A 26903-nucleotide genomic window follows, 5' to 3' on the forward strand; every position below is an offset into this window, starting at 1 on the left:
TAAAGGACAAATACCCGTATCCTGAAGCTGAATCCACCAAGGCATCAATGCTACGAAGAAGGTATGGATATACTGGGCAAGCTTTATTGATATTAGTGTAATCAACACACATTTTCCATTTCCCATTCTGTTTCTTTACCAGCACAACGTTAGCTAGCTATAAAAGGGTACTTTACCTCTCGTATGAACCTGGCTTCCAACATGGCTTGGATATGTTCTTCAACGACTTGCGCTATTTCAAGGCCTAGCTTTCATCGTTTTTGTTGTATAGGTCGTGAACCTGGATAGACAACAAGCTTATGACTCATGAGGTCAGGATGTATTCCTGGCATATCAGAGGGCTTCCAAGAGAAGAAGTCGGCATTTTCCTAGAAGAGCTTTATAAGGTCGGCCTTTAACTCATCATTGTTTATGTTAGCTCCTACGTTTGTGGTTTTCTTGGCTTGTTCTCCAATTTATACCGTTTTGACTTCTCCATCAGGCTGTGGTCTTAGTTCTCTCTTGTTCGGACTTCTTTGAGCTTGATAGTGTTGAGAATTTCATGCAAAGGTGATGAGTAAAAACGACCACAGCAAATCGATTTAATATTGTCCGACCTATCAGAGCGTTGTATGCGGATGTTACATCTACTACAATGTAGTCTACACTCAGAGTTCGAGACTTCATTCCTTTGCCAAAGGTGGTGTGCAATCTAGAGGTTGCATGGTTGTGTCTCCCAATCCGAAGAGGATATCGGATATGCCCTTAACTGCTTTTCTTCAAATCCTAACTTGTTGAAGGCAGGTTTAAACAAAATGTCGGCGAGCTTTCTTAGTCTACCAAAGTCCTGTGAAGGTTTACATTGGCAAGTATCATTGTGATTACCACGGGGCCATCATGTCTCAGTGTTATCCCTTAGGCATCTTCTTTTGTGAAGGAGATTATAGGTAGGTTGGGGGCTTCATTATCTTCTCCGACTTGGTAGACCTCTTTTAAGTGTCTTTTTCGAGAAGACTTGGTTAGCCCTCTTCTGCAACCCTCTAGCTATCATGTGGATATGTCGCTCAGAAGTTTGGGTTGGTCGATCTCGCCAGCTTCCATCTTCCTCTTATATTTTCCTTTTGCCCCGGTCGTTCAATCTTTCTCTCAGGTATCTTTCCAACCGATCTTCTCTGGCCAGTTTTTCTATTACATTTTTCAAGTCATATCAATCATTGGTGGAGTGCCCAAATATCTTATGTTACTCGTAGTATTCCGCCTGATTTCCCCATTTTTTGTTTTTGATGGAACGTAGGGGTAGAACCTTCTTAGTGTGGCAGATCTTCCTATAGATATCGACAAGAAAAACTCGCAGGGGAGTGTAATTATGATACCTTTGAGGCTTGTCTTCCTTTTCCTTATCCCGAGCTTGATAAGGATGGTTTTGTTTGGGAGTGGACTCTCAAAGTCGGGCGTTTTCTTCCATGTTGATGTATTTTTCTGCTCGCTCTTGCACCTCATTCAGGGAAGTCGGGTACCTTTTTTATATGGATTGGGAGAAAGGTCATTCTTTGAGGCCATTGACCAGTCCCATTATTACTACTTCTATAGGCAAATTCTGAATTTGCAAGCAGGTTTTGTTGAATCTTTCCATATAAGCTCGGAGGGTTTCTCCGACCTCTTGTTGAACTCCAAGGAGGATGGGGGCATGTTTTACCTTATCCTTCTGAATGGAGAAGCGAGTGAGAAACTTTTTCACGAGGTTCACGGAACAAGTTAGACCTAGGACGTAGACTATCAAACCATTTCGCTGCTTTAGTTAGCGTTGTTGGGAAAGCTTTGCAACAGGTAGTATCTAATGCGTCGGCCAAGTACATCCGACTTTTGAAATCACTTAAATGATGTCTTGAGTCGGTTGTTCCATCGTAGAGATTCTTGTCGGGGCTTTTCTTCTAATTCTCTTCATTGTCGTACCTCTCTCCTCTGATCTCTTTCGACTTTCTTTTGTCGTTCTAACTCCCGTTCGAGTTGTTCAAGTTGCCCTTGGTGGCCATGCACTAGACCCATGAGTTCTGTCGAATGTGGATGCTTTTCATTTTCTGGTGAGTGTACCTTTGAGTTTATCCTTCTAGATTGGGGGTTTTCCGATGTTCCCTCATTAGAACCACCTGTCCTGTTTTGTCGAGGGGGAATCATTATTTCTCGGTCATCGTTGTGAGGCTCTGGTTTTGATTCCAAAGCCGTGCGTCCGTTTTCGAACTAATTGTCCGCCATGGTTGGGTGTAGACTTCCAGGTCCCCGGCAACGGTGTCAATATTCTGAGAGTTACCTGAAATTGGGTTGCTTTGGGCCTGAACGTGAGGTCCATGCTTCTTTTAGGGCAACGTCTGAGTTCCTCGTGAGGAGGTGGGGGTGGTACTTGTAAGGGACTCCGATACTTAAGTTAGTAAGGGTTTGAGCAGGTTTTTTAGTAGATTGGATTCTAAATATACTTGAGAGAATTTGGGTATTTATAATTGTATAGTTGATAACCACCACCTTTGATGGTATATAACTGTTTCTTTTATTAGGGGTTGTTGAGATCTCTCTTCTAGAAGTAGGTGAGAGATAGTAGGAATCAGTTATGACTTGGATAAGTAGAGCCATTTTTATATTTGTCACGTCCGACCTCTATCAGGTCGGGTATGTGTGGTTCATAGTATGTAAATACATTTGAGCTTTATTCATTTTGGGCCTGGCTATATTTTGGGATAGGGTATGAACAGGCGCCAATGTATTTAATTACAGAAGGGATGTGTTCGAATCGGATCTCACATTTCTTGGCTCCAATGGCCTCTCCTCCGTGGGCCTTTTATTGATGGGCTGCTTTGGGGGCCGCAGCCCGAATGGTTGAGAGTCATGATCGAGAATAAAAATCTTATGTTTAACTTATTGAAATTTGTTCATAGTAGCAAATAAAAAAAGAGCGAACGTTAAGAGCAATAGTTGTGAAATTAAAATTTAACCGTTGGAAGGCCAGGCATGCAAAAGTTAAAGCAAAATAATTATGTGGGTTAAGTACGGTTTTAATCCCTAAGGTATAGGCTAAAAAAAATTTTCGTCCCCAACTTTTTTTTACATACAAAATCGTCCCTAAAGTTTAACTTGGTTTTAAAATCGTCCCTACCTGAGGGACCAAAATCGTATAGAGGTGGCGGCGGAAGCGGAGACAGAGGTGGATCGTAGATAGCTTCTTCTTCTTCTTCTCTTCCCCTTTTTCTTCTTCTCTGCCCCTTCACAAGAGCAGAAATACTCTCTCTCTTATTTTTTTATTTTATAATTTTTTTTGTTATAGGTAATTTAGTCCAAAATTTTAATATTTAAGTAAAAGGATAATTTTAAAACTTGGTTTTGAGCCTGAGGGATGATTTGTATGCAAAAAGAGGTAGGGGACGAAAAAAATTTTCTGTCTATACCTTAGAGACCAAAATCGTATTTAACCCTAATTATGCTAAAAGGCAAATAGTTAGCCATATTTTGGGTCTTAGACAAGTCAAAGTGTTGAACCTGTTTGAAAGTTGAAACCAATGATGTATGGATACTGACACAAATACGAGACACGACATAATACAGGATACATAGATATACAAATTTTATATTCTTATAAGACATGAAACAAGACATATATATAAAATATAAAGTATTTCTTAGATAAATTATAATAATATTTTAATATTTTATTGATATAAAAATATAAATTAATTTTTAATTTTTTGTAATGTCATTTTAATTATATAAAATATCTTTTCATTTTAATAAATAATAATATATACTATTTTTAAACTTATTTCAAGAATATATGTTAAGGATAAGGCTGAACATACTAACACGTGATAATATTTAAGTGTATCAGCGTATCTAAACATGTCCAAAAATAAATGAATTTTTATTAAAATACGATTGGACATAAAAGACACGCATCGAAGAAGTATCATGAATAAGGCATATCGGATCGGATCGAATATGACCAAAATTTCGATTATTCGATCCGATCCGCACTAAAATCATCGCATCGAATCCAATATTCACAATTTTTAAGTGTAGATCCGATTTAATCCGCAAAACATAAAAATATTTTTAAAAGTCTATTTTTATTAAAAAAATATTAAATTTTTTTCTATTTTTTTAAATATATTTACTTTTAAAATAATATTAAACATATTTTTTTAAATAATAAAAATAAAATACTACAACATATATAATAACTATTAGTTAAAATAAAATATAACAAGAATATAATTTTATTAATGTGGTCAAATCTAATCTAATTAGATAACTTTGCAAATCAAATCTATATGCTCAATTTTCAAATCATTTTCAAATTGCATAAATATGGCGAATATGTAAATTAAATCCGCCCCATGAATATCCCGAGTCGTGAGTAAGGTTGGAATTTGGAAATGTATCCCACTCGCACAGACACAGGACAAGAGTGAAGTACGATGAGTGTGGCTAACTTATTCTTGTCCGAACACACTAACAAACTCGGCTTCCATTTCCACTTTTACCCAACGCGCCGCCTTGCTCTTTAACCTCCAAAACCTCTCCAACCCTCGTTTCTCTTCACTTTCTCTCGCGTTTTTCTTGAATGGGCACGTCAGTCATGTTTCCCATTCTCACAATCCATTCTCTCCAATTATTCTTCATTTTGTTATGCGTCGGATCCTCCAATCGGTCGTTTTTCTTTGTTTGAGAATTATGATCTGTGCTGCGGATTGTTTTATCCATATAATAGAAATATGCTAACTTTGAGTTATGGCTTCCTTCAATTTGTTCATTATGTGTTTAATTATTTAATTTATTATTGTTATTTTATTTGCCAGTGTGCTCTTCCCCCCGCCCTCTTTAGAATTCCTTTTGAGATGGGTTGGTTTAGCTTAATTTGTATTTAGAATAAAAATAAATGGCAGTTTTAGGTTTAAAAGTTAGTAAAAACAAAACCTGCATTGATATGTGATTACATTGAGATGTCACAATGGGTGATTTACATTGAGACTGAGGTTGTGAGGTTCCAATTTGTAGTCTTGCATTGTGCCTTTAAAAATTTTGACTTAGATGAAGTAGTTAAAAATTGAATGTTTTTCCTAAAGTATGGCAAAGCAATTGTACTTTTTTTCTCTTAAAGAAAATGGGACAGTTGATGTTAATGCTTATGTGAATTTTGTTTGAATGCTAGATATCGAGGAGGACATTCGTTCTTTACAGCTTGATTCTGTGGGTAACTAAATATCCTTGCAATCTTTTCAATATCTTTTAGTGGTTTTCAACTATACGAGAGTGTTTAGGTTCCTAGTTCTAATATCCCCCCAATGCAGAAGAGACTAATGGACCTGTAAAGCTAGAGGATGTGAAGCCAGGAGTAGTTGATAAATCTGAACATATGGATGAAGGTTGGTAGTAAAAAAGTGGTTGATTCCCATTATTTTTGCAGGAGTATGCATTTCCAAGGAAGAATACTTGAAGTCAAAACAGAAAGTAGAAGAAAAGTCAAAGGTTTTTTGTTTGTTGCAGGATTTTATGTAAAAAGATGTCATTCAGGCTCGGGTGTGAAAATTTAGTTTAATTCTTAGCTACCGTCATGATTTTCAGGAGAAGGAAATAGAGTGGGGCAAGGGCTTGGCTCAGAAGAGGGAAGCTGAGGCTCAGCTGAAGGAACTTGAAATTGAGAAGCACAAGCTTTTGCACGCAACAGGTATACAAAGAGGAACTAGCCTCTTGCCTAAGTTTTTGACTCATTTATAACGTAAATTGACAAAGTTTTTTATTTTGTCTCTTGAATCAATTGAATATTTTATCTCATTTTTATGGCTTTTCTATATTTGGCGATCTCCTAGCTTTACTGTTACATTTTATGAACATGGATTACTCTACCAAACTCTCAATGCTACTATGTTTTCTAAGCAAAATAAATGGATTTTCATGGCAATTTGAAATTGGCAAAGGTAGCAAGGTTAAGTATGAACTGGACAAGGCAAGTGGTTCACATCTTTCATTGCTTAAATTGTTCTTCTGTAGGTGTGTTTCCAATTCAGCGCTTTTAGTTTGTGATTGTTAATGTTCTTTTTAGTATATCATGCAATATCATGCAATCATTTGCCACCTTACTATACATTGCTACTTAGCAAGTGCATGTCGAAAAAGGATACTTACAAAGTGCTGTTTTTTATGATTGATTGTTTTTCATGTATACTGAAGCATAACTAACTCGTTAGTTGAATATCATAGGTTGATTATGTTATTTTTTCATGGTTTTTGCTTATTAGTTCTCTGTTGTGCATTTTGTGTTAAATGAAAAATAACTTCTTTATATTAATGCCAAAGTTTCACATTACAAGTTATGTGAAAGAAATACAACATAGAATCTCTGTTGCCTGAGCTATTTTTTCTGCATTATAAATAAACAAATATTAGCAACTCATTAAAACTCACGTAGGATATTAGTCCGATAAAAATCTAGATTAGAATTTACCGATGCATACCTCATTAGCATTTTCTCTATAGAGAACCTCTATAGAAAAAAGAACATGGAAAATGAAGTAATATTTGAAGGTGTATCATATGTTTACTAACTATGTATCCCTGCAATGAAGTTACATTCCCCCCCCCCCCCCCAATTATATGTTTCGCGAAGTACAGGTGTACCATAGCAAAACAGTTGTGTTTCTAAGGTTACACATTAATAGGAAGTAATAGTTTTGTTGATCGAATTATTGTATTGGTTCTAATATTATGTTATTATGTTTGTTAGTAGGTAAGACAACATTGGCTGTTTTATCTTCCGTTGTTTAAACGATTAATTTCTTCAGTAGGTTTTTTGATCGAGAAGGAAAGCTTCGAGCTATTTATGTTGGTGGCCGGTGTCATCATTTGTTCTCAACTTTTGGTGCTGATGGCATTCCTTCCTGTGGTTTTGGATTTGGTGATGCAATTGTAGTGTAAGTAAATCTATAACTTTTATGAATTACTTACTTCCTCCATCCTTCTCACTTTATTTTAAGTTTAGCACTAGGTGACGCAAATCATGGGAAATTATGCAATTTATTCTCTACAGTTCTTTTGAAAGCCATATCTTTTGATGCGATGTAATGGGTTTAAAGGCTTTTGACTCCAATAATATTCTCTTTCCTATTCCAAATTGTACAACTTGCAGTTAAATTGGTTTGTACTGAGATTTTTTAGCAATTTTAGAGCAAAGAAGATTACACCAAAGAAGTAAAAAAGTAAGAAGGGAGCAAAGAGGATAATGTATTTAAAGAAGGTTACTTACGTACAAGTTTTCAACTAATTCCATGCTTTTGTTGCTTTTTTATCGGACATAATTTGCTGGATACTGTTACTCTTCTTATTTTGACGAGAAATTGTTTTCTTAAAGTTTTGAGTGATTTCCTTTCTCATTCCTTATACTGAGTGTAATTCTTTTTGAAAAGCTTTGTGCAATGGGGGTATGCTACTACGAAGAAGGTGAATTTTTTCCTTATATACTGAAGAGGCGTGGCAGTTCCTGACTTCCTGGAAGGTGACGTGTGTGGCGCTTGTTTTCTGAGACCCAGGCAAAGGCTGCTCAATGTGCAGAAGCTGTGAAAATGATGCTGGTAATTATGTGGGATTAATTAGCGCATATGATTAATTTGTTCGGCTATTTTGCTCTGTGACGCCCAATTTTTGGTAAACAGTGTTGTTTTTTTTTTTGGTTTGGGGGGGGGGGGGGAGTTGTGTTTAGCTTAGAGTTTTTGTTGATCCATGAAATAAACAAACATGGCTTTTGTCTTAATAATAATAATAATAATAATAATAATAATAATAATAATAATAATAATTATATCAAAGGTTTACTGTGCCCACCCACTTTAACATTTTAGCAAGTTTCGATAAAATTTCAAAAATAAATTATTCACCACCCAACTATTTTAATAATTGTCCAACTTTTTCCTTTTTTTTTTTCCAAATTTTCGGTTATTTTGAATTTAAACCACACTTTTCTTTTATATATATCTATTTGTTTACATTTTGATTTTCAAATTTCATATAAATTTATGTGCAAAGATATTAGACCGTTGAAAATATAAGTTTAATTTTGAAGTATTGACAATTTAAAATATTGTACGAAATCGTACAATTATATTGTACTATTAACGCAGTTAACTTAAACGAGAATTATTTTTATTAATGTGTCATTATGTAATAAGATATATGTGTAAAATTTTTTTACATTGATAATATATTAAAATTAAATTCTAAAAATATTGGTGGAAAACTTTTGATTAGTTAAATATCATATTATAAAACTTATTTATCCATAATTTATGAATTAAACATTTACCTAGTCACTAAAATTAATTTTAAATACCTGTTTAAATTTCTTATGACGATGGCTTACTTTAAAAAATATTTTTTTTATCATAAATAATAATAATAATAAATAAAAGCAAATACATTTGAAAAAATTATTTTAATTACCTGTTTAAATTTTTTTATCATGACTTTCTTTAAAAAAAATATATCCTTGCTTTTTAAATAATTGATTATTCGACAATAAATTAGTAGCAATCAGTTTTTGTATTTTCGTCATGAAAATGTCAATTACATCAGTTTGTTCTCCATAAACCAACAACAAAAACGTAGCCCACACTTACAAAATATAATTCGGCTAGCCTAATAAACATAATCACAAGCATTAAGAGAACATTAATCTATTGTATTGTACCTAATCACTCTCACCGTAGCATCCGCGGAATTAGCTATTCATGTTGTTCTCTAGTATTTTTCAATGAGTGCTAGGGGCCAGCAACTTTTGTGATTTGTAGCCATCAAATAGTCATCAATAATGATTTTAATGGTATGAGATTGGTATGAGATTTCATCTAATGATTCACTTTATTTTGCTGGTTATATACTGGCTAGAATTTGATAAAGTTGCTGGTCCCCTAGACTTTTCCATTTTGAATTTCTCATCTCCAGTTAGCTACTCTGTGGCACCTATGAAGAAATCTGAGTTATTCACTCAATGGGAAGCTTGCAATCGAGGAGTTCCCAGCGATAGCAGCGGCCAAGGTTTTGAAAATCTTAAGAAAAACGAGACAATTGCTTCATGTAATTCAGGTATTTTTTTACTAAATTCTTAATTTACTTTTGCAAATTTTGAGTCGGCAACTTCATCTAAGTACATTATTGATTCTCCTCTAATTTTATCCAAACTTTTTCTTTTCTTTTTTTTATTATCATTGTCTCAAAATACCATCTTATATATAGAAAAAAAAGACCTTTTGTTCTTTTTGTTAATCCGATGATTATTATGTTGAAATTTTGATACAAATATTTGGATATTTCTTATTGTGGTACTTTTACGATGAATTAATTTCTATTGTGTTTGGTATATATTAGAACTCTTGAAAGAATAATATTACGAATTTTTCTTTTAATTTTTTGTAAAATTTTATAATCAATTACTCTTTGTTTCATGGGAAATAAATGGTTGGATGTTCTTGAAATTTCCAAAATGTTCTTTTCGATTGAAACTATTATCACTTATCCTACTGCAATGCATGAGGAGAAGATATTTATAAAATAATTGTTGGTCGAATATTTTTCGACAAAATAAGTTGATTAATGTAAATCGAATCGAAGAGAAGGAAATCGATAATTGAAAGCTTTAATTTGCTAAAAGTTAAGGAAGTTCGAGTTTAATGAGTTGAAGTCTCAAGATCGAAGACATGTTGTGTGAAGGTAGCAGTTATTCGAATCTGTATGTGGCGGGAATGGTTATTTTGTATTTGCTAAAAAAACCACATTTGGTAGAGATTGGTCGAATTGTTCTATAAATAGTCAAAACTTGAAAGGAACAAAGGTTTAAATTTTTCTTCAAAAAACATTCTTGCACTCATATTCTTAGAAATTTTTTGAGTTTGCTTAGAGCTCTTTTTTTTAGGATTTTTTCTATGTCTTTTAATTTCTTTTAAATTCTTTATAATTTTTTTTTTGCAATTTATTCTTCTTTTGCAAATCTTTGTTTTTTTCTTATATATTTTTGCATTGTCTTTTAAATTCAAAGTCTTTTGGCTTTTGTTTGAGGCATTTTATTGCTTTCATTTAATTTAAAGCCAGTAATTTTAATTTCTAATCATTAAATTTCTTTTACATTTCAAGTCTTGTCCTTATCTTTTTGTTCACAAAATAGGATTTTTGGTGCACATTCAGAAACTAGTACTCATAGAAAGGAATAGATTTCGCTCCCAAAATTTAGATATCAAACTAACTCAGATTTAGTAAAAATCTGCATAACAGTAAATAAGAGTGAAAGTTCTTATGTTATAGAGAAAATATCAATAGAAACTTGTAATGTAATAGAGCAAATGTCTCTGGTAGGTTACTCCAGACAAATTTATTGGATGATAAAACCCGAAGGCGTATGACATAAAAAAGTAAAAACCATTGTTCTCACCCTAGTGGATACATTACATTTTTCATTTTACGACACTCCTAAATTTTAGGGTATAGTTGAGTCTTCTCTTAAAGCTGGCAACGAGTAGGCTAGGAATAGGGTTTGGATTCTATTTTAACCTTACTCGCGAGTTGAAAACTTTTTTAAAATTCTATCTTATCCTACCTACCGGGTTGAGAATCTCTCAACTCTAACCGTACCCATATTCTAAAGTTCTAAACCCTATCTTACCCGATCCTACCCGCAAAAATAAAATTTTTTTTAAACAAACATGAAATTTAACAATTCCAAATTTCATACATATTAATAAAATAAAAAATAAAAAACTAAATTCAAATTAAAATTAAAAACAATAAAATCTTAAAGAAATCCAACATAAAATTACAAATGATATGATCATCAACTAATTTAGTGGTTATTTCAAATTTTATAAGAAGAAGATTGTGAGTTTAACAGTCACTTTCTTCACTACATACATAACTTTTACATATATATTATATAATATATTAGGAGTGCGGCTAGAATAGGGTAGGCTATGTCCTGAACTCGTATTCTACCCGACCCGTAGGCAAACTTGCACCGTACCCTACCCTACCCGAGAGGGTTGGTTCGGATTGAGTACCTGCGATAGGGTATATATTGCCAGCCCTATTCTCTCGCTCTCGTAGGTGAAAACCACCCACTGCATTTCCTTTTACGATACATCTCTTGGTTGCAAAAATGTTTTCATTGTTCTCATCCTCACCAGTCAAATTAAGGTATGCTCTTCAAATGCCAAAGCTCTTTCCTTATTCTGTTCCCCATTCCGCTCTCCGTCTTTGCTTCCCTTCAACATCATCCCTACACTCTCACTCTCATCCCCAATCACTTGATGAAGCTGTTGATTCCTTCACTCGCATGCTCTCTTTGCGTCCTCCTCCATCCATCATCCAATTCACCAAGATTTTGGGATCTCTTGCCAAGACCAACCATTTCCCCACCGCCATTTCCCTTTTTCAGCAATTGCAAGCCAGGGGAATCACTCCCAACTTATTTACTTTGAGCATAGTAATTAATTGTTGTTGCGGCATGGGTCGTATGGCGCTTGCTTTGTCTGTACTGGCCAAGATTTTTAGGATGGGTTTTCAGCCTGATACTGTAACATTGAATACACTCATTAAAGGTCTCTGTCTCGGTGGTAAGGTTGAAAAAGCACTGCACCTTCACGAGAGAATGCTGGATCAGGGGTTTCGGTTTAATGAAGTCACTTACGGCACCTTAATCTTAATCAATGGACTCTGTAAGACCGGACACACAGCAGCTGCTATTCAAGTGTTGAGAAAGATCCCACTGTATGGGATTGTTCCTAATGTCGTAATGTACAGCTCAATTATTGATAGTCTGTGCAAGGATACACTTGTAAGTGAGGCTATTCATTTATACCTTGAAATGCTTGCTAAGGGAATTTCTCCCGACGTTATCACTTACACTACTCTAGTTGATGGATTGTGCCTTGTGGGTCAACTAAAGGAAGCCATTGATTTACTAAATCATATGATGCTGAAAAACATTATTCCAAATGTTTGTACCTATAGTACTTTGATTGATGGACTATGTAAGAAAGGAAGAATCAAAGATGCTGAGAATGTGTTTGCTATTATGATAAAAAAAGGTGTGAAACCAGAAGTGATTATTTATAATAGTTTAATGGATGGATATTGTTTGGTTAATGAGGTAGATAAGGCAAAATATGTATTCAGCACAATGGCTCAAAGTAGAGTGTCTCCTGATGTTTGGAGTTACAATATCATGATCAATGGGTTGTGCAAAAGTAAAATGGTTGATGAAGCCTTGAATATCTTTGAAGACATGTGTTGCAAGAACCTGTTTCCTGATCTGGTAACTTACAATACCCTAATTGATGGCTTGGTAAAATCAAGGAGAATCGATGATGCTTTGGAGCTTCTTCAAAAGATGCACGATGAAGGTCATCCAGCTGATCTAGTCACTTTCAACACTCTTATAGATGGCCTGTGCAAAAATGGAAGAATTAAGGATGCAAAAGAGATTTTTGAACATCTTTCCACTAAATTCTATAATCTAGACACTTGGACATATAATATTATGATTGGTGGATTTTGCAAAGAAGGCCTCCTTGATGAAGCATTGTCATACTTGTCAAAAATGAAAGACAATGGTTGCTTGCCAGATGTTGTGACTTATGGAATAACCATCAGTGCTTTACTTGAAAAAGGTGAAATAGTTAAGGCTGAGAAACTTGTTCATGAAATGATATCTAAAGGTCTAGCTATATAAAGAAAAAAAGTAGGTGAGATTGTTAGACATCGCAAAATGTTTGAATCTGGTGTGTTACATAGCAATGATTTTATAATGATCATATTCCTCTTTTCTTTCTTTTAAATTGTTCCTGCCATTTATGGGAAAATTGTTTCTATTGGAGATATAGTTATTTGAAGGTTGAATCATTTTGTCAAACATTTACTTTTTGTGTTCAAGCCTTTATGGTATTTGCTCTAGCTCTACTATACAGATGCTAAGCATAGTGAATCATTATGGACATGCATATGTGATCCCAATGGATTCTCTAAACTGGCGGTAGGTGGCCATAACTCTAGTTGCTTTAATCCTGCAACTGCCTGAGAGGTATCTTCCTTTTTCCTTTTTGCTTCCATCTTGAAAGTTCATTAATGCTGCTAAATCAATTATTACTGAGCTTCTGCTAATATATATAGATAGATTATAGATTATATATAGATAGATTAGATGCTTCTATTAATCTATCTACTGTTTGATTTGAGAGCTACGAGTATATCTATTGTTTTGAAACTTGTTCTTCACCTAATATATAGGGGGTTCACTAGGTTACAGAGTTCAATGTATCTATACAAACTAGAATTCATGTAGTTTCATGTAGTTCACATGGAAGGAGATCTACGTTCTCCTAGCATTGTTAATTGTTGCTCAGCTATGAAGCAGGGATTCAGATTGATAGGATTCAACCAATCAGTTTCATAGGTTTGCGCTGCTTTCTACTGTTAGCTTCTTTCTCCTGGCATGGTCAGAGAAGTGGGTGAAGTCAAAGAGAGTGGGTGAGTTACTCGTTGCCCACTCTCCTTCTCTCTTTTCCTCCCCATCTTACCCTTTCTTTAATTTTTTCTCTAAAACTCAGATGCCCTTTCTTCATCAAATTTTGAAACCTCGCGGTACCAATTCTTTGTCTTCAACCTATCGCAGAAGTTACTTCAGGAAAACGCCGCAGCTCGATTCTAACTCACTTCGCGCATTCACTCTCCGTACGAGGAGCATGGGCAACCCGACGCGATGACGAAGCTGGTAGAGTTTCCAAGTGTGGAAGTGAAGGAGAATGATGTCTGTGTAAAGATGTTGTGTGCACCCATAAACCCTTCGGACATTAACATAATACAAGGCTTGTATTCCGTCAAGCCAGAGCCACCCACGGTGTATGAAGGTGTTGGAGAGGTTTACTCCATCAGCTCCACCGTCATTTCTCTCTCTCCCGGTGACTGGGTTTAGGGTTCTCCACCCTCCTATGGTGCGATCTTTTCTTTCTCCTTTCCTCAACTTTAATTCACTTGATGAATAAATTCTATTGTATTTTTTCTGTTTTGAAAATTCACGAGTTTTCTATTTTTGTTAATTTTTAGTTTTATATTGTCTTGCGTAATTTTTGAAAAGTTTGTTTCATTTTTACCAGGTTGAGACCAGAGTGCAGAACTCTTGAGGAAGTTAAAGAAGTATTACATTATATTTTCCAAACGAACACCTCTTTGACCCAGATAATGTTAAAGAAGTTGAAGTATTACATATGGTTTTACCTCTACCAAATGGGGATGTGGATATATCAATGCTGAATGAAGCTGTGCAGATACTCGATGGAAAATTTGAGACTGAGTCACAAGGATCACCCATGCAAAATTTGACCTTTATGTGTTGAGTAAGACTCAGACTCAAACATGGGTGGGTAGTTAGCTGTTCGAAACTTCAAATAGTTTCTGATTAGTTGCAACTTGTAAGGTGTACTCTGATCCGATATAATATTGTAGTGATTTCTCCTGGTTAACTATCCAATCATTACTGTAGTCAATGGTTTTTCTGCCATGTCTTTTACCAACTTGTTATAGCATAGTTATGCTTTTCCCAAGCACTAGGCTATAACAAGAGGCCTTTCCTATTATGCACCCACTATATGCAGGAAAAGTTAGTCGAGCCAAGTATCCATTTGATGCATAAAACAAAATTTGGACCTGTAGACTCCAGCTTTTTTGACGAGTTGTTATTAACAATTCTTGGATTCCACCATTGAAAGCGTCACTGAGATGAGTGTTGGAGAAATCTATCTTCTGTTATCAAATATGTGAAAACAGAAACAAGTAATCTAGTCTTGAAACAAATAGCTGTGTTGTAATGGTAAAAAAAATTGTTTATTGGAAACTGTCCCAACTGCCTCTTAACAATTCTGACTCTTGTATGATGAACCATAAACTTCCTTTTTTCTCTGCGTACAATGTACTGCAATTTTGATCATCAGCATGTTAATAATAGTTGTTGGAATATTTAGACATGGTTAAGTACTTTGTGAGTATTTTGAATATCAAGGAATCTTATCTTCTGTATGGTGTGTAGGGAACCTTCGTTGAGGGAATAAAGGAAGAGGTTGTACTCTCCCCTGCTCATGCACTGTCCCTGATAGCTGCTGGAGAAGGTAAAAGCATCAGCTATGCTCATTTTCTTGTGGATTATTTAGTTTGATGGTCTGGCTATACCGGAATAATCTGGCAGTTCTGTTGTTTGATTGTGACTTGTCTTCTATCTAGTGATGTTTTCTAGTTTTAAAATTGAGTTAGTAGCCCTATGAAGAAAGGGGCTGATAAATTATCCCATCCCTTTCCTTTAATTGGTTTAACTCAGCTGTTTCCTTTTGATGCAAAATAGGTTATGCTATGCTTTATCATTTTTTGCTAGGCATATATCAATTAACAAATTTAATATGGGATTCTTACAAAGTAGCTGAATAGTGGTTAGACTGTTATCAAAAAGAAAAATACGAAAGCTAAATAAACCTGTTTTAGTGGTTCTGTGAATTCTATGATTCATAAAAATTGAGATCCTCTAAAGTCCTAATTGATGGTCCCCACTGAATTCTGCTATTTAGCTTAAGTACCCAATCATTTCTTTATTCTTGACAAATTTCTACTTTGATCACAGAGCACAGACATGTGGGATCCACAAACTTCAACCTACTCAGCAGCAGGAGCCATACAATATTTACCCTGGTGGGTTTGTGCTAAATAGACAAATGACATTGTTTTAGCTGATTAACATGATTATTATACTGTGCTCTAACTATAATACTACATTGACGTTTTATATTTAGTCCATTGTGTTTACATCTTGACGAGAAATATCCCTTATTATTGATCTTACTTTCTGTTATGATTTATCAGTATTATTTTTAACAAGTGACCTGTTGTTGGATGGGGTTGTTCAGTAAAAATATATCCAATATGTCCAGCTAGATCATGAATTATGATCTAGCATGAAAAGAAAAAATGTAACAATAACATAAAGATGTAACTTATTTCTTTAACTTCCTTTTGTAAAAGATGATATTGCTTGTATTATTTTTAACCAGTTCATGTATTGTATCAGACCATAGAGAGTAGTCCATGTGGTGAAAATAGTGAAGGAGAAGCAGTGACACTGTCACAACTGGTAATCATTTTGAACTTTTTCGTTGCACGTCATTTTGTCCTCTTCAAAGTTTTACCATGGGTTATCTGTTCATGCTTTACGTTTTATAAGCTTCTTACATTTTTTTTTTAAATATTTTACTTATACCTGCAGAATCTCATCGATCTGGCAGGTTCTGAGAGCTCAAAAGCTGAAACAACTGGCATGAGAAGAAGAGAAGGATCTTATATCAATAAAAGTCTTCTAACTCTTGGAACTGTGAGGTCTCAAACCTTTTCTTGGTGTACGTAGGACTCTAATCCTAGTTTGGGGAGGGAGATGGTACATGGTAGGGTGAAGTAGAAGTAAAGGCCCTGCAACTTTTGGGTTGCATGGTCTATTGGTCTTACACTTTGTTGCTGCCAAGACTATATCATATTGTCTCTCTGTCTAATTCCCAGCAGAGATATCTGTTTCTTTTTATTAACTTTAATGTGATTGACTACCATGAAATTAGTTGCCATTATTTAAATAAATTATCTGTTTCTATTTGGTTTATTTTGTACTGTCAAATGGGTTGGATGGCCTGGCTGTCCTAAAGACCAACCTATCTGTTTAAAGCACCATTGCATGCATTGTGTAAAGCTTTCTTTATGGTGTTTATTGTCATTGTTTAAAGCTTTTTGTATGCGTTGTTATCTATGGACCTATGTTTGTGCCTGTATTAAAGTGTAATTATCTTTGTTGAACACAGGTCATTTCAAAATTAACCGAAGATAAACCCAGTCACATACCTTATAGGGACTCCAAACTGACTAGACTACTTCAGTCTTCACTCAGTGGTCATGGACGTGTATCTGTAAGGCTTTCCTTCTATAGATATTTGTCATGAATTTATATATACATGAAAAATACATCAAGTTATTATAAAGATCTTCATGGTAGAAATGTTGAAACACAAATGGAAGTTCTGATAGTTCGTTGTTATTGAAAACCCAGCTTATCTGCACAGTGACTCCTTCCTCAAGTAGTACTGAGGAGACACATAATACATTGAAGTTTGCTCACCGGGCAAAGCATATTGAAATCCAAGCAGCACAAAACAAAGTAAGATAAATCATAACACTGTTTCTGAATAAAAAAATTGTTTTCATAATCCTTAGACATGTTTTATCTCTAGTTTTTTTTATGGAAGAAATGTTTAAAATGGTTATTTTGAGTGCACTGGGAAGAAATTCCATATGCCTGTAGAGTTTAAATTTTACTCGTGAAGGTACTTTGGGAGATTGTCTATGTTTGAAGTAGTTGATTGAAACAAGGGGCCTGAATCTTGAAAATTCAGCATTACCTTTGTCTACTTCAGAAATCAATGGTGTGTCTTGACTTCTCACGTTTGTGTACTGCGTCTATGTTAAGAAGTTGTACTAGTAGGTACATAGCAAAGTAGCATGATCAGAGAGTTGCGATTATTTTCCTTTATTGCACCCATTTATTGCGTCCTTTAAGCATATGTTCCCTCTGCTTCATTCTTTTTTTTGTCGTCCTTTAAGCATGTGTTTCCTCTGCTTCGTTCTTAGTTTTATTTTAATTTATATTGAATCTGTAGATAATTGATGAGAAGTCACTTATCAAGAAATACCAACAAGAGATTCAATGCCTAAAGGAAGAATTGGAACAACTAAAGAGGGGTATTGTTACAGTTCAACCAAAAGATACTGGGGAAGATGACATTGTGCTTCTAAAACAAAAGGAAAGTAATTATAGAGTGAGTGAGAGTGTGTGCACACGCCCGCATCCGTGTATCCACTGCCTTCTGTTTTTGCTGTCATTTACATTTACAATGGCGTCGTTTAGTTCGTGTAGCTGACCCCATCTAGTGGGACAAGGCTTTGCTGTTGTTGTTGTTGTTGTTACATTTATTACTGTCATCATTATTATTTAGAAGCACTTATAGATTAAATTAGATTTCAAAGTGCAAACAGTTCTATCTTTGTTTTTCTAAAATTTGAGCACAAATATTACAATATCACTTGCAAAGAGCTAGTCATTTAAAAAAAAAAGATGATAAAAGCTTCTACAAGGAATAATGATGGGTATAGAAATGAATATATTTGAAGTAAATTTATGCACATTGAGTTTTTTGTACTCTGAAATAACCATTGTGAGTTTTTGGTGGTTCTAATTGCTGTGAAATGTAAAGTTAGAGGATGGTCAAGTTAAGTTGCAATCCCGGTTGGAACAAGAAGAAGAAGCTAAAGCTGCTTTGTTAGGAAGAATTCAACGGCTGACTAAACTGATTTTGGTCTCCACAAAAGCATCACATTCAACCAGATTTCCTAACAGGCCTGGTCCTCGTAGAAGACATTCCTTCGGAGAAGAGGAGGTATTTCTAGTTTTTGTTGGTTATCCCTGTTGTTTATCAGATGCAATAACACCAGGATCCTATACTCCGTTTTTAAAGACAGGGCAACTCTTTCCCTGTTCCCTACATATTTTTAATTATCAATTATGTTTACAGCTGGCATACCTTCCATACAAGAGGCGGGATTTAATCTTGGATGAGGAAAATATTGATTTGTATGTTAATCTGGAGGGAAATGTTGAATCAGCTGTTGATTCTTTGAAGGAGGAAAAAAAGACAAAAAAACATGTACTACTAAACTGGTTGAAGTTACGTGTAAGTTGCCCATCGTTGTTTGCTGATAGCTTGCATCTACTTTGACTTCATCTTCTTAACCCCATTGGTGTTGTTTGACTGATCATCACAGTTGTTGTCTTCTCCCATTCTTTTCCACTCTAATTCTTTACTCATTAAGGTCTTTTATGCATTCATTGATGTTATTCTACTAATGTTCTATGATAGTTCTTATATATGTGTATTGAAATGAAATATTGGATCTTATTTTGGGTATTGTTCACAAGTTAATTTTCTTTTGTCTAAGCTTGTGCATTTCAATATTTGTTTCAGAAACGAGATGGTGGCTTGACAGGCACTAGTGGTAAATCCAGTGGTGCAAAATCTACTAGCACACCTTCAACACCTCAAGGAGAAAGTGGTAACCATGCAGAATCCCGGCTTTCTCATTCTCTAGCTGCAGAAAGTTCTCCATCGGCTGATCTTATATCAGAGGCAAGAGAGGATAAAGATACTCGCGAGGATAGTTTATTGGGACCAGAAACACCTTTGGTATGTAGTTTAACTGCAGGTTTGGAGAAGAAGGAAAATTCCCTAGTATTTTGAAAAATTGATTTTTACTCTAGTGTAACTGGACATAGAAGAAGATTGTATGTTTTATATATATTTAGCCAAAAACAAGTAAAACAATTATTATTGAGAGGCACTTAAATGCTTCAAGAACCACTATAAATAGCCCCAATTTGTCTGGTGATGCATATATGTTTTTGTATTCAATATTTACCCAGTCAGTTTAGTCCTTCATTGTGAAAAGTACTTCTTGATATGGTGATAATTTTATTTCAGCTTTAGTGTTGTTCCTCTGAGCATAGCGATGTCTTGCCTATGTTTTTGAAAGATCTTAAGTTCTTGTGGGAAGATTTATATGTTTCTTTATCATAAAACAGAGAAATAGCACATTTGTTCATTGAGACATCTATATTTTACCTTCATAGCTTCCCATGTGCTTGTTAATGTTGTAGACAAGCATCAAGTCAGTTGATCAGATCGATCTTCTAAGGGAGCAGCACAAGATTTTATGTGGAGAAGTTGCCCTTCATTCAAGTGCTTTCACCGAGGTATTCATGACTAAATTTGTTTTTAGTTCAATCGTGCCATCTTTTTTGAATTATTGTACAACTAAATGGTTTGGAATATTTGCTACTGATTTGATATTGTATATTGATTTCTTATTTTGATTTTGAGGTGGTTTATGATCTTAATGATGAATGCAAGAGGGCTTTGCTGGAAAAAAGTGTTCTTTGATGAAAAATAGATAACCGTCATACACTACCACTACGCTATATATTGAAAAGAAAAAGATTTCCAGAGCATAGTATGCGTATCACATTATTCTCTTATAGTAATGTATGCTTCTTCTATTATAACTTATGCTTTATGATGATTATTTATTATATGTTAGGATGTGATTACCGAGTTATCCATCCACCCATACAAACTAGAATTCATGTAGTTTCATTGCCAATGTGGAATTTTTAGGCCTTTTAGGGTTTTCTTCAAAAATGAAATTTGTCGAATCCCAGGTTTCTCGGGCGATCACGTGTTGATGCCGATTTCAGAGGCTTGATTCTGGTATCAGTGACCTGCGATTGGTTAGTCAGAAGTCATTCAAAACAGTTGGGATCAGCTAATTTCTTGCATTATGGTGACATCATTGGTAAGTGGTCTGGTGTGGATGAGGTGTTGTGATGATCTTCTCTCAATACTTTTGTGTTAATTTCAAGTTAGTTTCTTTTAATTTTGTTTATCTTTAAATTGCCGCAAATTTGGGGGTTTTGGATTTTTTTTCTTAGTCATGCGTGTATTAATCGGTAGTTTCAACTATTTAACTATTTCATTGCAAAATCCATTTTATTGTTTCATCAATGGTGGTTTATATATTGAATTCCATTTATGCAGAATTTTGCTCATTCATATGTTTTGGAATTCATTTTTTCAAAATTACTTCTTTAATATATCTATACATAATTAGTAACATCATATGAATTCTTCACGGAGGTGGATTCTTCTCCCACTTTGAATTTTTCTTCAAAAAGGAAAAATGAATTGATTGCGCTTGGTGGGGAAAGTAATTATCTTAACTCACATGGAAAATCAAATTTTGGTGGTTTGGGGGGAGAAGTGACATCATTTGCTATAACAAATAGTACTATCTTCTATTATTCTGTCAGAAGAATTATTTTGTCAATGAGAGTAGGTATCGTAACTTGTGGCTTACTCTCACTCCCACTCTCCTTTGTCATTTTTCTTTTCTTATTATTACTCCATGATATAAAAGAATGTGAGAAGAAGATTTGTGTGATTGGCGAGTGAAGTGAAGATGAATGGAAGAGGTGGATAGAGATCTGGTGTGCTGGGGTACAGCACCAGCAAAGCACTTCTAACAACGTGACTTTTTTTTTTGCTGCTCCCTTTTGGTAAATTTTTTTAAGCATTTTTTTATGCTCGAGGTTATGTCAAAGTCATTGTCTTGGATCTTAACTGTTTGGAATTAGTTTGCTTTTATTAGTTTTGCTATCCAGGGTGGGACAATTCTTAATTGCTTAAATTAAGGAATGCTGGTTTGTTTTTCATAATGGTTATGCTGCACTAGCTCATTATTGTTGGGCTTGCCGTTTTGTTGTTTTGCTTTATGAATGGCAATATGTTTTGGAGTCATACACTCATGCTTAGGTGGTAGTTATCCATGGATCTATTAAGGATGGACATACCAATTTGAATATATGTCTACTTAAACAGATCATCTTTGTTTGCTATTTATATACAGGGAATCATTCAATAATATCAAGATTTGAAGGATTGGATCCTGTCATGAGGCTCAAACTTGATTTGGTTGAGGTGATTATTTTTAGTTTATTATTTTTTTAGATTATTTTTTCATGTAACTGATATTTTGATATACTTGTATATAGAGGTGTGGAGTTGAAGTAGGTTAGTAGGTCACATAAATTTATTGAAGTTGTCTACTAAAGAATTTATTTGCTATATTAGGATATTTCCAGTGATTCTATCATAATCTGAATTTTGGTAAAGAGTGTGATCATTTTTGCCCCACCAAGAGCATATCCTTGATAGTAGAAAACTCCATTTTAGGTGAACTAAAAACTGGATTCAGAAAAGTCTTGTGATCCTAAAGAAATAAAAGTAAACAATTTTCTCATTGCCCCGGCTGAGAAAAAATGCTTCAGGCATGCAATTCCAGAAAAATAGGAACATTAGAAGTGCCACTATCATGTTCATTCAGAGTTAGTTAATTAACTATTAACTATAACCATGTCTCTCATCTACCCTCCAAGCTAACACCTAATTTAATTTCTAAATGTACTTGGAACAAAAATAACGATTAATCCATTGTTGTGTCCCACTATTACCGATGAATTGTGAATAAAAGATTTGATTATTGTTAATGCACAAATTAAACCTGCTTCCTTGAAAGACTTTTAATTTGTCTTTGTTTCGAAGCAATGAAATCCTTATAGCTGAGAGGATTCAAGGCCTTATGCTGCAGTAGTTGTAGGAGGCTTAGTATGTCTTCCATAGAGGAAGCAGAGAGTTCATCAGCCTCTGATTGGTTGCCTTCGGTGTCAAGCATTGCACAAGCCATGGTGCAAGAGAGACTTGAACAATTGATTAGGGAGAGAAGGCTGGAAGAGAGATGCAGGAGGCACCAGCAAAGCAGAGTCAGAGAAAGAACTAAATTTGTTGTTATGGTGGCAATAAAGAAATGTTTTTATGATCCAAGAGAGGATTTTAAGGAGTCCATGATGGAGATGATAACAGCAGATCACATTAAAGAAGCCAGAGATTTACCTACTCAACAATTATATCTCCATGAACTCCAATGAGTACCATGGTCTTATACTTGAGCTTTTTCATGAGGTTTGTACTAATTTATTCTTATAATGTAATGGCATTGGTAATAACCATTCATCAAGCTAAGGCTATTGTGTGTGTTAGCCTTTAATCCACTCTCGCTTAATTGAAGTAGAAGCCACTACTCACACTCGTGCCTTTTATGTGTCCGAAAAATATTATATTAGACACATGCGGCTGTAGCTACATGCAATTAAGGATTGATTAATATTTCAATGAATTATATTAAATTAGAATTAGATAGGTTTTGTTTTTCTTTATCTTTTATTTTTTATATTTTTAATTTCTTGTCTAAAGACCTCTAATTTCTTCTTCTACTTTGTTTGATTTGTACGGATACACTCATTGGCGATGTTGTTGATTTTGAAGATGAAGATAAATCATTGTTGCGCCAGTAAACTCCACTGCTGTTTTTAATTTTTTTTTTTTGTCTTTTTCATCGGTTCATTTGATTTTCATTATTTTGGTTATATTATTGGTTTCAGTTTTCTATTTTACTTATTGTGATCAGATATATTAGTATTTGGTAATCAAACGTCAATTCTTAGATTTATTTTCTATATATTTTAGATTTTCTTTCTCTCATGTGACTCGGATGCCATTTGTACATTATATTGATATATATTTCCATTTTATTGTGCCATTCCTGCTCTGAAAATAATAAAAGTTGATTGAATGAAAAAAAAAAGTAGGCTTATTTTAAGAATTGTTGCATTTTGTTTAGATTGTTTTTCATTGAATCCATGAACTCAAATGAGCTTATGCTAATGCTGGTCTTCTTCCAAAACAATGGATTAGATTAGAGGTTAGCAATGTCTTCATATGCTTTTTTAAATTTCCATGCTTCATATTTTGTTTTTTCTTTCATGTTAACTATGATTAATTGTAGGTTGATTAATTATGGGTTATGTTTATATAATCCTTTGCCTCCCTCTGTTTTTTTGTTGTTCTTACTATGCTATTTTCCTGGTTTAATTTCTTTGAAGGCCTAAATAGTTGTCTTGTGTTATCAATTTTTTACTATTGCTTTGCACACCAAATACTCATAAAAACAAATAGAGAAGCTTTTCAACTAATTTATTTCTATTTTTACACATTAGTTCTAAATTGATTTTTGTCCAACTTTTCAATTGTTACTTCAAGTTATAGTCATCACAATTTAATATGATATATGTTCCTTATATTTTTCTATGTTCTTTAATGCAGCTTTGAGGAATGTGGCATTCTTGCTAAGTTTGTTATAATTGAGGATGGATGGCAATCTGTTGGTATAGATCCTAATGGTATTGAATAGAAAGCTGATAATTATACAAAGTCAGTATTTCTTTTCTTAATTTTTTCCTTTCTGAAATTTTAAGCTATGTATGCTTATTTGTTTATATTAGTTTATCAAAATCTTGAATGGGAGGAAGCGAACTACTGTTGACTTAGTGAATTCTATATAGATTGATCATTAATGTAATTGAATGAGCTGTACATGTTAATATTAGATCCAATGTGTTTTTGGTGGAGACTTGTAGCCTTTCTTTATAAATGTATATACTAGAAGCAGGGCTTTATGCCTTTACTATGTGGTTATTTTTCATAACTTTGTTAAGAAGAGAAATAATTTGATGCAAAAATGATCATTTAATCATTTTCTATTATATGATTTTGTTGCAGCCGGGTCTTCATTCATGGAGGCCTTGGAGGGGGAATTGACCCAAGTAATCAGATTTTTTTTTATCCTGAATTTTATAGAATTATTCTATTTGATCAGGTTAGGTTTTGAACTGCTTTTAGCCAAAGAATGCTCCACCCTTTTGAATAATGAAATTTATTCTCTGTCAGCGGGGTGCAATTGACGACATTGAAAAGCTATGAGAATACTTGGAGATTCTAGAATGGCAGGTCTCTTTTCACCCTCTGGTTGTTAATCATCATATATTTTATCATCATTATATAATGGGCTATGATATTTTCCTCTGTGTATTATGCAGGTATTTGGAGGATCATAGGAAAGCACACTTGCTCTTGCTTACAGCCAAGCTCACCCAGACAAGGTGTACTAATTTGTTATTATTTATCATATTTTTTTTATGAAGAACCAATTAGCAGGTCGGTAATGTATAATTTTTTATTCCCCCAATATTTGTTGTTAGTCTTTTAAAATATCTTTTTAAGTTTTACTGACATGATCCTCAGGGAAATTTTCCTCTTAAGGAAGAAAGAGATTGACTGGTTTATGAAGGTGGTAGTGTTGCAATATTCCGTGATGGTTGGTACATATAGAGCATTCCTTTTTATTTATTTATCTGGGATTATGTTTAAATACCTCTAGCACAGTGAACTTTCATTTCGAAGTGAAGACAATTTTGACTTATTTAATATATGGAACTATGTTGAAACTTTATTTTATGCCACTTTCATTGGATATCAAAGATTTCAATTTTTCCATTTGAGAAAGTTTTTCTTTAATGATTTTACACACATTGATTCAATCACATGACTTGGTTGTTGTCTAATGCATGGTTAGTGTTTAAGGTGGTTGGACAAAACCCTTATTATGAATATAGCACATTGCTATTTGGATAGCAATGCTGATGCTATGGAATTTTACCCTTATTTTTTTTTCATTTTACAGGACATGGAAGTATTATATTTCCAGGCTTATATTGACGGTGTTGATTTTGTTTTTATTGACAATCCAATACTTAGCCATATAGAGAATAACATATATGGTGAAAACCGAGTAGTAAGTTTGATATAAACTATATAACATTGCCTAATACCTAATGGTAGTGTAAGGAATATATTATGTGAGGTTACCTCCTGACAATAACAATAACAAATGTTACGCTATTTAATTTCATTAAAGTGACGTCATTATTGCTACCCCCTTATTGTTAGGCACCATGGATGGAATCTAAGCATAAGCTAGAAAAGGATCGTCAAGGACGTGCAACTAATCCTGATCTAGATCTAGCTGACACTGAAAAGATCTTTCGGTAACATATCAAGATGCTTCAGGAAGTAAGTGACTATGAACTATTTTGTGTGGGTTTTTCTTAGAAGTTATGGCTTGTGTCTAAGGCTCTCAGCAGGTTTTTGGTTTGTAAAAGAGTGTGCTTATTGTATGAATCAGTAACAACATATGCAGTAGTTGCATCTTCAATTTCATGATTTCCTTTTTAATTTTCTGTTTTTACACATTCAAACTTTATATTATAATATGGAATTTTGTTATTGCTGTTAAATTTTGTTATAATATTTTGTTTGTTTTGAGTTTGGAGGTTCTTTGTTGCCAATCTCTGAACACATGTACCTTACGTCTCCTGTTAGGTATAGCTGGCAGGCATTTTACATCAACAATGGATGGTGTTGGAGCACTTTTAATTCATTAGCTAATTATATAACTAACTCGATCCCTATATATAAGACCAAGATCTGGCATTGAGATTAATGTTTCAACAGCTTAGCATTGCCTTTTAAATTCATAATTAAGCTATTATATTATTCATAATTAACCCCCATTGAACAAGCCCAGCTAGAACGTTTATATAAGCTTACCCAAGACAAGAAGAATCTCTGCCAATTTAGACAAATAATTAAGGAAATGTAGAAGAGTATAGTTGGATCAGTTGTGCTATGTTTAAATGTTAATTTTTGAAATTTATAATAAAAGCATTACAAATTTGATGTAGTCTTTTTATTTTCAATTTTTTTTCTAAATTATTCATTTTATTATGTTAAAGTTTGATATGTATGTCTTTTTAAAGAAAAGAAAAAAAATCTCTATAATTAACTTGTTAAAAGTAAAAATGATAGCGTTTTTCTTCTATATACTGTATGTATCTCCCAAGATTTAGCTATTTATAATATTTTAACTTTTTTTTATTTTTATAAGATGCCATTGTACGTGTAACTAGCTAGGTCTTGGTAAAAAAGAAAAAAGATCATTCACATTATTGTATCTAATAAACGTATATATATATATAGAATTAATCTTAGCATACAAGCCATTAGCATTTACAAGTCTTACAAGTGTGGAACTTACTAAAATCCTAAACGCGCTCCAATTCATACGTACAAGTCACGCGCTATATAACAGACTTTAGTTTCAATCAAAATCAATTAACGCGCGAATATCTCTCTTCCAATCTTCAAAAGATTTCCTTACCTTCTTTGAATCTCTTGCCAAGTTTCTTCGTTCTTCTTCTCGCGTTCTTT

The 26903-nt window shown here is 34.0% G+C and overlaps 3 protein-coding genes across 11 annotated transcripts; all 3 read left to right on the top strand.

The window, feature by feature from the left end:
* The first annotated feature begins 4353 nt into the window (after positions 1–4353).
* LOC140179009 (uncharacterized) lies at positions 4354–7823 on the top strand. Of its 2 annotated transcripts, none has more exons than XM_072217106.1 (5): positions 4354–5215; positions 5429–5490; positions 5587–5689; positions 6804–6932; positions 7425–7823. In XM_072217106.1, exons 1-4 carry the CDS (start codon positions 5167–5169, stop codon positions 6929–6931), a joined length of 342 nt encoding a protein of 113 aa, XP_072073207.1. In that variant the 5' UTR covers positions 4354–5166; the 3' UTR covers position 6932; positions 7425–7823. The 2 variants fall into 2 exon arrangements, with proteins under 2 accessions (XP_072073207.1, XP_072073208.1); XM_072217107.1 differs by having other exon boundaries at positions 6807–6932.
* Positions 7453–23337, top strand: LOC140172934 (kinesin-like protein KIN-7D, chloroplastic). 6 transcript variants are annotated; one of them, XM_072217092.1, is made up of 18 exons: positions 7453–7589; positions 9010–9096; positions 15080–15158; positions 15662–15729; positions 16106–16168; positions 16301–16405; positions 16881–16985; positions 17126–17233; positions 17733–17891; positions 18327–18509; positions 18645–18803; positions 19095–19313; positions 19784–19879; positions 20007–20168; positions 20345–20478; positions 21589–21659; positions 22284–22700; positions 23064–23337. In XM_072217092.1, the coding sequence occupies exons 1-14, from the start codon at positions 7581–7583 to the stop codon at positions 20064–20066; spliced, it is 1500 nt and encodes a 499-aa protein (XP_072073193.1). In that variant the 5' UTR covers positions 7453–7580; the 3' UTR covers positions 20067–20168; positions 20345–20478; positions 21589–21659; positions 22284–22700; positions 23064–23337. The 6 variants fall into 6 exon arrangements, with proteins under 6 accessions (XP_072073193.1, XP_072073195.1, XP_072073197.1 ...); XM_072217094.1 differs by lacking the exons at positions 20007–20168; positions 23064–23337 and having other exon boundaries at positions 22284–22933; XM_072217096.1 differs by lacking the exons at positions 20007–20168; positions 23064–23337 and having other exon boundaries at positions 22333–22448.
* Positions 22956–26376, top strand: LOC112751070 (uncharacterized). Of its 3 annotated transcripts, none has more exons than XM_072217104.1 (9): positions 22956–23088; positions 23901–24008; positions 24357–24400; positions 24525–24584; positions 24674–24791; positions 24879–24951; positions 25318–25428; positions 25584–25706; positions 26016–26376. In XM_072217104.1, exons 4-8 carry the CDS (start codon positions 24554–24556, stop codon positions 25683–25685), a joined length of 435 nt encoding a protein of 144 aa, XP_072073205.1. In that variant the 5' UTR covers positions 22956–23088; positions 23901–24008; positions 24357–24400; positions 24525–24553; the 3' UTR covers positions 25686–25706; positions 26016–26376. The 3 variants fall into 3 exon arrangements, with proteins under 3 accessions (XP_072073205.1, XP_072073204.1, XP_072073206.1); XM_072217103.1 differs by lacking the exon at positions 22956–23088 and adding an exon at positions 23360–23499; XM_072217105.1 differs by lacking the exons at positions 22956–23088; positions 24357–24400 and having other exon boundaries at positions 23877–24008; positions 24454–24584.
* Positions 26377–26903: the final 527 nt, after the last annotated feature.

The sequence above is a fragment of the Arachis hypogaea genome, chromosome 15 (genome assembly GCF_003086295.3).
Source record: "Arachis hypogaea cultivar Tifrunner chromosome 15, arahy.Tifrunner.gnm2.J5K5, whole genome shotgun sequence".
Taxonomy (NCBI): Eukaryota; Viridiplantae; Streptophyta; class Magnoliopsida; order Fabales; family Fabaceae; genus Arachis; species Arachis hypogaea.

Coding starts and splice junctions, on each gene's coding strand:
- LOC140179009 (XM_072217106.1), top strand. CDS start 5,167: ATGCTAGATATCGAGGAGGACATTCGTTCTTTACAGCTTGATTCTGTG. Junction 5,216..5,428: donor TTTACAGCTTGATTCTGTGG/GTAACTAAATAT, acceptor TTATTTTTGCAG/GAGTATGCATTTCCAAGGAA. Junction 5,491..5,586: donor AAGTAGAAGAAAAGTCAAAG/GTTTTTTGTTTG, acceptor CATGATTTTCAG/GAGAAGGAAATAGAGTGGGG.
- LOC140172934 (XM_072217092.1), top strand. Junction 9,097..15,079: donor AATTGCTTCATGTAATTCAG/GTATTTTTTTAC, acceptor TATGGTGTGTAG/GGAACCTTCGTTGAGGGAAT. Junction 16,406..16,880: donor GTCTTCTAACTCTTGGAACT/GTGAGGTCTCAA, acceptor TGTTGAACACAG/GTCATTTCAAAATTAACCGA.
- LOC112751070 (XM_072217104.1), top strand. CDS start 24,554: ATGAGAATACTTGGAGATTCTAGAATGGCAG. Junction 24,585..24,673: donor TGGAGATTCTAGAATGGCAG/GTCTCTTTTCAC, acceptor TGTATTATGCAG/GTATTTGGAGGATCATAGGA. Junction 24,792..24,878: donor TATGAAGAACCAATTAGCAG/GTCGGTAATGTA, acceptor CATGATCCTCAG/GGAAATTTTCCTCTTAAGGA.